General features: G+C 48.9%; 1 protein-coding gene across 1 annotated transcript in view; it reads right to left on the reverse strand.

Annotated features, from left to right (window-relative positions):
* STK24 (serine/threonine kinase 24) overlaps positions 1-5,271 on the reverse strand; it is a 129,337-nt gene extending 124,066 nt beyond the window's left edge. Inside the window, exon 1 of the mRNA XM_007960725.3 lies at positions 4,908-5,271. Within this exon, the coding sequence (XP_007958916.1) occupies positions 4,908-4,949 (42 nt within the window). The 5' untranslated portion in view covers positions 4,950-5,271. The remainder of the gene's footprint in view (positions 1-4,907) is intronic.
* Between the last annotated feature and the right edge of the window lie 5,582 nt (positions 5,272-10,853).

The following is a 10,853-nucleotide window of genomic DNA, read 5'->3' on the forward strand; positions in this document are numbered from 1 at the left end:
TAGGCAACTAACAGTAACAAAACAGTAACTAACAGTAACTGAGTACTTTCCTTATTACTCTTTAGCATTGATCCGCAAAAAGGATCATAGAGCAAAGGGAGTAATGAAACACTATAAAATGTTCACTGAGAGTTCAAGTCACCAAGCTGAGTGAACAGTAAAAAAATCCACCTAGGCTGTCCTACTGACACCTGGGCCCCCCACTCGCATCCCTGGACTTCCTCTTCCCTGAAGTGCTGCAATGCCTTCTAAAGGGGCACCCAGCACTCCCCACACCTGAGAAAGCAGGAGCCCCACAGAACAGGAGATCATCTGCTCAAAAATGTGCCATACTTCCTGCTGTCTACAGATTCAAGGCCTTTCCCAGGTCCACAGGCGCCCCACTGCCCCAAGGCAGGCAGCCGACCTCTTGAAAACAGGATGGACTGAGGCTCTGAACTCTGCCTCCCACAGCTCCAGGCACCACACTCTGCAGGCTCCCCAGTCCAATGCTGTCAGTCACCAGAGCACACTCCACAGTTCAGCAAGTCCCCGAGGTGCTCTCGGAACCCACGTCTCAGAAGTCCTGACTCTCCACACCCAGTGACACACCAACCTTCCCCCAGGGTGCAGATGGTAACACGGTAACTGGGCAGGCATCTCCCAAGGAAGGAACGGAAAAGAACCCGTGGAAATGTGACACTAACAAGAAAAAAAAAAGTACAAGAGCACTTAAGCCACAATTAAATGCAGCTGTCCTGTGTTTGCCTTCATTTCCCAGAGTCCCAGAGTGCACAGGCTTCCCTAGGGTGAGCAGAGCACTTGAGAAAAGCTCCCTATGTTCCCAAACCGGCCATTAGACACCGGTCTCACTACCCCGATGCAAGGGGCACTCTCAGCAAAGGTCTATTTATCCAAGCAGCAAGAAAAACAGAAGGGGAACGAGGGGGACAGGATGATGTTAACAAGGAGAAACTTCAGATTTTTAAGCTATTCCTCTAAATTATCTGAGTTTTCAAATATGAAACTGTGTTAAACTTACAACTTCGAAACATGGTAAATTAACCAGGCCCTGCAATTTGCAATACATGTGATGTATATAATTCAGTATTTTTCAAACTGTGGGTCAGGAACCAGTGGGCTGTGAAATCAGTCTAGTGTTGCAACCAGCTCCTTTTTTAAATGTACCACAACAGCACATCACAAGCACAGGCTGAGCATCCCTGATCCAAAATGCTCCAAAATATGAAACTTTTTGAGCGCCAACATGACGCTCAAAGGAAATGCTCATTGGAGCACTTCTGATTTCGGATGTTCAACAAGTATATAATGCAAATATTCCAAACTTCGAAACACTTGTGGTCCCAAGCATTTTGGATGAGGGATACTCAACCCGTAGTAAGGATTAGTACTGTCTCCTGAAACTTGTTTTTGATCCTGATGTAAAATTTATTTCTTACATGGGTCACGGTCCAGAAAAGTTGAAAAGTGACTGATAAAATTTGGTAACAGAAATGTGTAAACCAAAATCTCATTTTTAAATCACATTTCTGCAAACTCAAAGCCAACTAGTGTTCCTGCCTCCATCCAAAGCTTTTCTTTTAATTTCAATTGAGTGAAACAAGAAATGCTCAAAGAAAGACGGAGTACTTATAGCCACAGATCAGCCCGCTTTCTTTATATTTACTTGTCGTCACTACATTCATTCAGTTTATGATGTCTATTTTTTTCCCCTACTGAAATATAAAACTGGGGTTTAGGAGAAAAAAAGGAAAGGCTTCAGCAACTTTCATTAAACATTTACTTAAAGTGGTAACCTCATTCAGATCTACCACTTTCAACCCCTCCCCTAGGACCTGGCACATGGAAGTTCAATAAGGGCTGCTGATTGAATAAATTAAAAAATCGGCCTCCTATTTCTAATTTATTTGGCCAATCCAACTGGCAATGAGATAAACTTTAATGTTTGCAAAAGTAACCACAAAACAGTAACACTGCATGGTGAGTGGGAGTAGGAGGAGCAGTAGTTTCCAATAACAAATCAGCCATATAATATATGCTCTCACCTTGGTCAGTTAAGCGTCCCTTGGTCTCTACATCTACAAAATGGTATAATACCTACATCTCAAACGCTACCAGTAAGAATCAAGAGGCATAAAAATGATTTGCAAAACAGAAAAATGGTGTTTATACTAACATGGTTGCTATTTTTCAAGCATCCTTGCCTAGGCCACCTAAATTCACTCCGCTTTTTTTTTTTTTTTTGAGATGGAGTCTGGCTCTGTCGCCCAGGCTGAGGTTCAATGGCACGATCTCAGCTCAATGCAACCTCCGGGTTCAAGCGATTCTCCTGCTTCAGCCTCCTGAGTAGCTGGGACTACAGGCCTGCGCCACCACGCCCAGCTAATTTTTTTGATTTTTAGTAGAAACGGGGTTTCACCTTGTTAGCAAGGATGGTCTCAATCTCCTGACCTCATGATCTGCCCGCTTCGGCCTCTCAAAGTGCTGGGATTACAGACTCTGCTGTCTTTCTGAGCCAACTCCTTATAAGCCCTGGTCAGGAGACAAGAAAAAGGGAGGGCTATGAGGCCTATCAGGGCAAGCCATAGAAGAGATATGGACTTCTCTCCTCCCATTTAGCAGACAACAGTTGAAAGCGGGTGTGCTTTTAATTGAATCTTCAGCAACAACTCTTAGGGAAGCCTCCCAGGGCAGCAGCAACTGCTAATTTGAAGTAGAAAATAAATGTGCTTGTTGTTTTTCTTTTGGGGGGTGGGGAAGGAGAAAAGAATGTTCTTCCCCAAATGATACACTGTTACCATACAGTCTGTAGATGTACTTAGGTACAGGAATGACTGGCAGAAGCCAACTTTCCTACCTCTAAAACTGTAAAACTGTTAACAGCTGAAAATCTGATCATCTTTTCTCCTGAGAAACACTTACCATCTTTCATACTGAGAAAACAAAAACAGTTCCCATATAACACAATCTAACAGATACATAACAGTTGAGAGGCAAAGTTATTAAGGAAATGTATCGTCTTTTCGCAAGATTTAAGAACTCTGATTCACTCAAAAAAAAAAAAAAGGGACAAAAATGAAAAGGTGAGATACTAGATATCACCTGGTAACCATCTGATACTGACTTCACAGCACCAGCCAAAGGGGCTTTAGTACCTTTTCAAACTGATTGGCTATCCACAAAGGCCAATTAACCTAGTAAGTGAGGCATTTGTGCTAGACTCCAACCTGATGCACACGGTATAAATGTCAACCTAAAGGAAATATTGATAAAAGTTTTTTTAAAAAATCATTACAAGAGTCCTTCTTGCTCGACTGGTAAGAAATTCGTTTTTTCACCCAGTTCACTCTGACCTATACACCTCTAAATTCATACCGAAGCGGCTTTAGGAAATACCAAGAAACCACATCTGATTGTTACCCAGCAGTCAGAAGTTTAGGTTTTGAATGCATGCTAAATTCAACACTCCTTAAACAAGAGTCGACAAAAGAATATTCCTCAAGCATCTTCCCAGTCACTCTTAAGATACTGTTACTGCATAAATATATATATTTATTTACTGCTTAAACATTTATATACACACACATATACACTACTTAAATATATACATACACACACAGTTGGAGCAAAATTCTAGCTGCCATTAAAGCGGTAACTTTGAGTTCTTATTTTTCCAGAATTCAAACGTGAACAGTGAAATCCAGTTTTCTTTTTATGGTTTCAAAAAAAAGAAGGGAGAGGGATGATCTCACTGGAAAACGCGGGCAGACTTGAGGCAGTCCCAGGTCTGGGCACTGTGCTTCTCAGCCCTCAACACACAGGGAAGGAGCCTGTTGGTATCTATAAGTCAACCGGTAATCTACTTGGATGCTTCTGGTTTTCTTCGAACACTTAACGTTCACTCAGCTAGACTGGGAGAGCAAACTTTCCTGACATATCCTAATTGTATCCTAAGATTTCAATCCTAAGCATTTTGCCACCATTTCTGCGCCTACAAACTTTACAAGAGTTAGCCAAGGACGGTCGTTTTGTTTTTCAAAGGGCTAAAAGCACTCCCTAATGGCAACAAAAACAACAAAAAACCTTTAACTTATACATGTAAATTTGAAATTCAACTCCTCCCCCATCCCTCAAAAAGTCGCTGGTAGGCCAAGATGTCACCAAGTACCGAAGGAGAGGTTTACTGGGCGAAGAACTCCTGTAAATGCAACCAAGTCTCAAAGTGAAAGGCCCGGGACCCTGGTGCGCGGCTGTGCGAGGGATTCCTCCTTCCAGAAGGTTTGCAGCTCGCACTTCCCCCTAGTCCGCAGGTGCAAGGGGGCTCCAGGCAAAGCCACTCCAAGTGGAACTCGCGGTTACACCTTCCTCCACTCCGCCCTGCCTACTCCGCTCGGGCCCGGACGAGTCCAGGCGCGCTCCCCGTCCCCGCCCTGCCCAGGTCTCCCGCCCGCCCGCCCGGGGGTGGGGGACGAGCCTGGGGGGCGCGTCCTGGGGGCCGCCGCCAACCCGGCCCGCACGCAGGGACCCGGGACCCGGCGGGGGCCTCCAAGGGCATCGCTCCACCTCACTTCTCCCGGGGAGAGGGCCACCCAGGGCCTGCAGCTCCGGAGGAGTGTTGGGGCGAGGGGAGCGCGTAGGACGAGGCGCCCGCACCCCCACATCCGGACCCAGGCCGCGGTCCCTACGGCTCCTGCAAGCACACGCCGGAGACCTCGGCCGCCAGAGCCCAGAGCCGGCAGGGACATCAAGGGCTCGGACTCGGACCCCCGGCCGAGCTGGGCGCGCGGGGAGCCAGGCTCTGGCGCGACCCCGGCCAGCTGGGCGTAGGGGGGCGCCGTGTGGACACCGCCAAGTTGCCGCTTCCGCCCCGGTCGCGCATCCCGGCCCCGCGGCCCGCGCCCGCCTACCTGCATGCCGGGCAGGCCCGACTGCACCGGGGAGTGAGCCATGGCGCTCAGGACGGCTACTTCCTGGCACGGGACGGCCGGGCCGCGGCGATCCGCGCGGGGCGGCGAGGCCCGCGGGCCGCGCACAACCCTCGGGCGGCGGGGCCGGCCGGAGCCCGAGGCCACCCCAGCCCCGGCGGGTCCCGGCCGGGCGGCGGGGGCTCAGCTGCGGGTGGCGGGCCGCGTCTCCATGCACGGCGCGGGGGAGGAGCTGCTGGGGGCGCGGGGCCTCGCGCGAACTGCCACCGCCGCCGCTGCTGCTGGGCTGGAGCCGGGCGGCCTGGGCCCGCGCGCGCTGGCCGCTGGAGCGGGAGTGGGCGCGCACAGCCCGCCGAGCCCGCGAGCGCCAAGCGCGTCCCGCCCCGGCCCGGCCCCCGCGCCCGCCCCCGCGGCCCGGCCGGGGACCCCGCCCCGCGCTTCCGGGAGGGGGAGGGGAGAGGCCGGTGGCCGCGCGGGAGCCCTAGGCCGCAGCCGCCGCCGCCGCCTGCCGGCCCGGCCCGGGTCCCAGCTGCTCCCGCGGAGCTCCCACGCCCCCGCGGGCGGGCGGGAGGCTGGGCCGGGAGGGGTCCTCTGCTGGGGCGGGCGCCGGGAGGGACCGAGTCGGGGCCGGAGGCTGGCTGTGCGCCCACCGGGCCGGCGCCGGGGAGAGCCTGGGCCGTGGCCCCCTCTTCACGCCAGCCAGCCCACTTCGCCCCGGCGGTCCGTGGGGAAACGGGCTCCGGGCGAGCCCCCGAAGGCAGGGTCAGGGTCCAGGGGCACCTGGGGAGGGAGAGCGCCCCGCGGGGCCTCGGCCGGTGGCCTGTGCCAAAAGGCCGGGCAGAGCTGCTTCGGTGTCTGGGTGAAGTTTCCAGCCAACCCGAGAAGGAAACCGAAAGGGGAGAGGCCGAGAGAGAGGTTGATTCCTAGCGCTTTGGTTACCGAAAACAGCCCCGCTGGGGCTGCTGGGCTGGGAACTTAGCTAAGCAGTGAGGAGGCTGAACCCCACCATCTCTGGAGTCCGCAGCAAGTCAGGAGCACCCACCCACGAAAAGGGGAAAATGGGGTGCAGAGGGCAGGGAGGAAGGGAAGAGAATGGAAGGAAAGCGCATCTGGACTTTGAACTGCAGCCCTCTCCGTCTCTTTCCTTTTCCTGGGAAGCTCCAGGCCTGCTCAGCACCAGTTCTGTCTCCTCTTTTCAGCTGCCTTCTCTCTAGCTACTGAGGGGAAAAGTCAGGATGGAGCGGGTCCCTCGGCCTCCAGGAAGTGTTTTATTACAGTCGCAAACAGTAGAGCGGCAGCCACCCCAGTGATGACTCCCTGCCCCTTAGATTATAGGGACGCTGGTACCTCATTCATGCTCCTAAGTGGCCATTTTGCACCCTGGCTGGGCGAGTTAGGCAGACAAAATGAGACCCCAAAAGTTTAAAGGCCTCCACCAAAGTAAGGAGTATTTCTTTTCTGAGGTGTCATTGTATTCCATCCACGAACATCAGTTTCCCCGGATGCCCTGGATCTGACACAGAGTAGGATGCTAACATCTAATCCCTTCTTTCCCTTTGGAAAGATGAGTGTTTTTCTCGGAGTCCTACGGAATACCTTAGAATACCTCATGGTTGTCTCTGGTACACCCATCCCTTGAGGAGCCCTGCCACCCCTAAGTAGGACTGCAAGGAAATACAAAATTAAGAGAAATATGAACCCTGATACCCACGAACTTAAAATCGTGTATAAATTTTGTACACCTAAAAAATGTGGTACTTAGGCCAGGCGCGGTGGCTCACGCCTGTAATCCCAGCACTTTGGGAAGCCGAGGCGAGGGGATCACGAGGTCAGGAGATCGAGACCATCCTGGCTAACACGGTGAAACCCCGTCTCTACTAAAAATACAAAAAACTAGCCAGGCGAGGTGGCGGGCGCCTGTAGGCCCAGCTACTCGGGAGGCTGAGGCAGGAGAATGGCGTGAACCCGGGAGGCGGAGCTTGCAGTGAGCTGAGATCGGGCCACTGCACTCCAGCCTGGGCAACAGAGCGAGACTCCGTCTCAAAAAAAAAAAAAAAAAAAAAAAAAAGTGGCACTTAAAGAGATGAATAGCAGAAGCAAGAATGTGAATCTTTAAAATGTTTCTACTTTTTAGCACAGCCCAGGAATTCTACCTAAAGTGACATATCCTAAGGCAACAACCAAGAAGTGTGGAAGAACGCACGTAAAGAGACATGTGATGTTTAGAATCCTGGGGAAACTGGGAGCAGCCAAAGTCTCACAGAGGTTAAGTAAATAATAGCATTTTCATACAATGAGTACTATGTAGTCATTTAAAATTGTGTCTTTAAGTATCTAGTAATGGGGAAAATGTATTCATTATATATTAAAGAAAATGCGGAGTACAAAACACTGTATATAGTCTGATCTCAAGCTATTCTCTATATATTTATATATATGGTATACAGACACACAGTCATGCATTGCTTAACAATGGGTATACATTCTGAGAAATGTGTCCTTAGTTGATTTTGTCACATGAGCATCATAGGGTGTACTTACAGAAACCTAGATGGCATAGCCTACTACACTCCTAGGCTATCTGGTATGACCTGTTGCACCTAGGCCACAAACCTGAACAGCACGTGCCTGAACTGAATACTAGAGGCAATTATAACACAATGGTAAATATTTGTGGATCTAAACGTGTCTAAGTATAGAAAAGGGACAGTAAAAATTTTCTTCTGGGGTCAGCAGAGCCAGGGCAATAACCTGGCACCAAGATAAAGCGGAAGAAACCGGATGAATGGACAGAAATGTCTGGATGCTGATCTGAGGCATTACCATGGTAAATGCTCAGAAATCACTTTGCAGTGGGCTAATTGCCAACAAGTGAGCCACAGCAGATGGGGGACAAAGGCCCATAGTACCCTGCATTTAAAAAATAACCGGAATCCTAGTTTGTGTCCTGAGGCTAGTGAGGCTCAGAACAGGGAGGTTCCAGCAGGATGTAACTTCTCTGGACACAGTGACTTGCATCCATTAACTGGTCTGTTGCCCTGAACCCTGTTTATCTTCTCTCCACGACTGACCATTGTTTCATCCTTTGACCACATTCATACTGTTGAGCACCATTCTCATTGAAAGAAAGGAAGGAAGCAACATGGGAGTTACTGGTTCTACTTGGCCCTATGCAAGCAGTACTGAGTATTCCCCAGGGCAGAAGTAGGTCTCTACCTTTTTTTGTTTTCGCAGAACAGAGATGATGCACAGGGCCTGAGCCTGGGATCAGATCTGGTGCAATTGCTTATTACATTCATTCATTCACACCTTTTTTGAATACCAACTATTAATATATGTCAGATACCCAGTTCAGTACTGGGCCTATCAACATTAGATCCTCAGGTGCCTCTTACCCCATACTAGGGACCTGGTTTCCCAGAATCCTAACTTTGGGTGAATACAATACCATAATTGATTAAACTTAGAGTGGCAATAGCTATCATTTCCGCCAAGGAAAGAAAAGGATCATCCTCTCCCCTGCTTCCTCTTGTCACTTTCCCTCCACCCCCAATGTATGATTACAACAGGTTATACACTACTGTAAGTCCAGAAGGAGATTATGAGAGTCTCCATAGAGATGATGCATTTTATGGTCTCCATGGAGATACTAACCCATTGAGTTATTTACTTATCCATTGAATTATTTTTCTTCCCCGGTCCTCTTTGTCTTTTGTATTCACTTAAGGACATTGATCTGGCAATGAATTATGCTCTGAAATATATTCTGGACCACAAAGAATATTTCCATACCCGTATGTGGAGCCCCTCCAAATACAAAGCCCCTATGTATTTGCTGCCCCTAAGCTGGTTTGTACGCACCCTCATCAGAGCTCAGAGAGGAGCAGAAAACAAGAATTCCACAATCAATCCCTTCACTTTTCTTTCTAAGTTGAAAAGATAAACACCCCCAAATGCTGCTTTATAAAGAACAGCTAGACAAGTAGAGCATTAGCAATTTAAATTCACAGATTAAAGAAAGGGACTTACATGGTGAACTTTAAAGGGAGAAACAGGAGTAGCTTGGATAAGTAACTAACAGAAGGCTTGACAAATTTCTACACATGTTCAGTAGGTGAAGACAAATTATCAAGATCAGTTTAAAGAAGAATGTCTAGTCATTGTTGGATGACACGATAGCAAGAAAAGGTGTGCCAAAGCCCTAGAAAAATATCCCAGCTACATTGAGGAATGGTGCTACTGAGGTTTCATTCCGTGGGTGGAGAGCTCAGAGGGCAGGCTCTTGCAGGGACATCACCCTAAGTAGGTTTTCGGTTAAACCCTGCCTTAGTTTGCTAGGGCTGCCATAACAAAGAACCACAAACTGGATGGCCAAAATAACAAATTTATTTCCTCCCATGGAGGCTGGAAATCCAAGATGAAGGTGTCAGCAAGGTTGGTTTCTTCCAAGGCCTCTCTCCTGGGCTAGTAGCAGCCAGCTTCTCCCTATGCGTTCTCGTGGTCTTCACTGTGTGTTCCTGTGTCCTAATTTCCTATTTATTTATTTATTTATTTATTTATTTATTTATTTAGAGATGGAGTCTCGCTCTGTTGCCCAGGTTGGAGTGCAGTGGCGAGATCTCGGCTCCGTGCAACCGCTGCCTCCCAGATTCAAGCATTTTTCTTGCCTCAGCCTCTTGAGTAGCTGGGACTACAGACAAGTGCCACCATGCCTGGCTAATTTTTTATTTTTAGTAGAGATGGGGTTTCACCATCTTGGCCAGGCTGGTCTCGAACTCTGGCCTCAAGTGATCTGTCTGCCTCAGCCTCCCAAAGTGCTGGGATTACAGGCATGAGGCACCACACTCGGCCCTAATTCCTTGTTTTTAGAAAGATACCAGAGTCATACTAGATGAAGGCTCATGCCAGTGACTTCATTTTTGCTTAGTTACCTCATTAAAGTTCCTGTCTCCAAATACAGCCACATTCTAAGGTACTAGAAATTAGGACTTCAACATAGGAAATTTAGAGGGACACAAGTCAGCCCGTAACATACCCCTTTTTCTGCAAATGCGTGTCTGGTCAGCCCCCCTTTAGCTGGGTCTTCCAGGCTCCGCTTCAGGAACAAGAGCTTCCTTCTCCCTTGGCAAGGCCTGTTGGACCTTTCTGCATGCTTCACATTGCATACGTCTGCTAATAAGCATTGCTTCATATTTCCTTGGGTGTAGGCCTTAAACTTATCTTGCATAGAAACCAGAACACTAGTCTCCAATCACTGTACAACTGAGGGCAGAAACAGAGAATGCATAGGTGTTTGCTTGATAAAATATTCCTGATTAAAAGAAATCATCTGGAACACATGACTAAACTCTGCCAGAAAACGGTTCAGAATATTTTGCAGTCCTATCCATACTCAGTTCAGGCAAAAGGTGGTTTAAACAAGATCTATCTTTCTCCCCCACTCCCTCCTCCCCTGTGTTGGGAGGTGCAATTTACCAGGAGAGTTGGGGGCTGAGCCTCCAAGGGGGGTCTTTGTTGCACATGCGCTCGGCTGCAGTTCTGGGGGCTCACACCAGGGAACGTCAGGCTGTTTAGAAGGACTCACTTGAACAAGCTCACTAGAAAAATTCTCCTGTGCAGTTTTGCTTGGCAAAGAACCAATTAACAGGGCTTGTCGCCCTCTAAACAGTGGCCACTTGACCCTGCCAATCAGCTCATAAAGGCTTCAGTATGCAAAGATTCATCAAGAGCTGTGTGTGTAGATTTCCCTCCCTCCTGACGCTGGGTTTGCTTTCAGACATATCCAGAAAGGGCATACATGAAATCATCCCCAGAAGGATGATGTCATCCAGCCTACAGACACACAACTGCAGTACCAATTTTTAAAAGCTCTTGGCCCTGTTTTCCGACAAGGAAGACAAATTGTAGAAAATCATTTTAATTTTCCCT

The sequence above is a fragment of the Chlorocebus sabaeus genome, chromosome 3 (genome assembly GCF_047675955.1).
Source record: "Chlorocebus sabaeus isolate Y175 chromosome 3, mChlSab1.0.hap1, whole genome shotgun sequence".
Taxonomy (NCBI): Eukaryota; Metazoa; Chordata; class Mammalia; order Primates; family Cercopithecidae; genus Chlorocebus; species Chlorocebus sabaeus.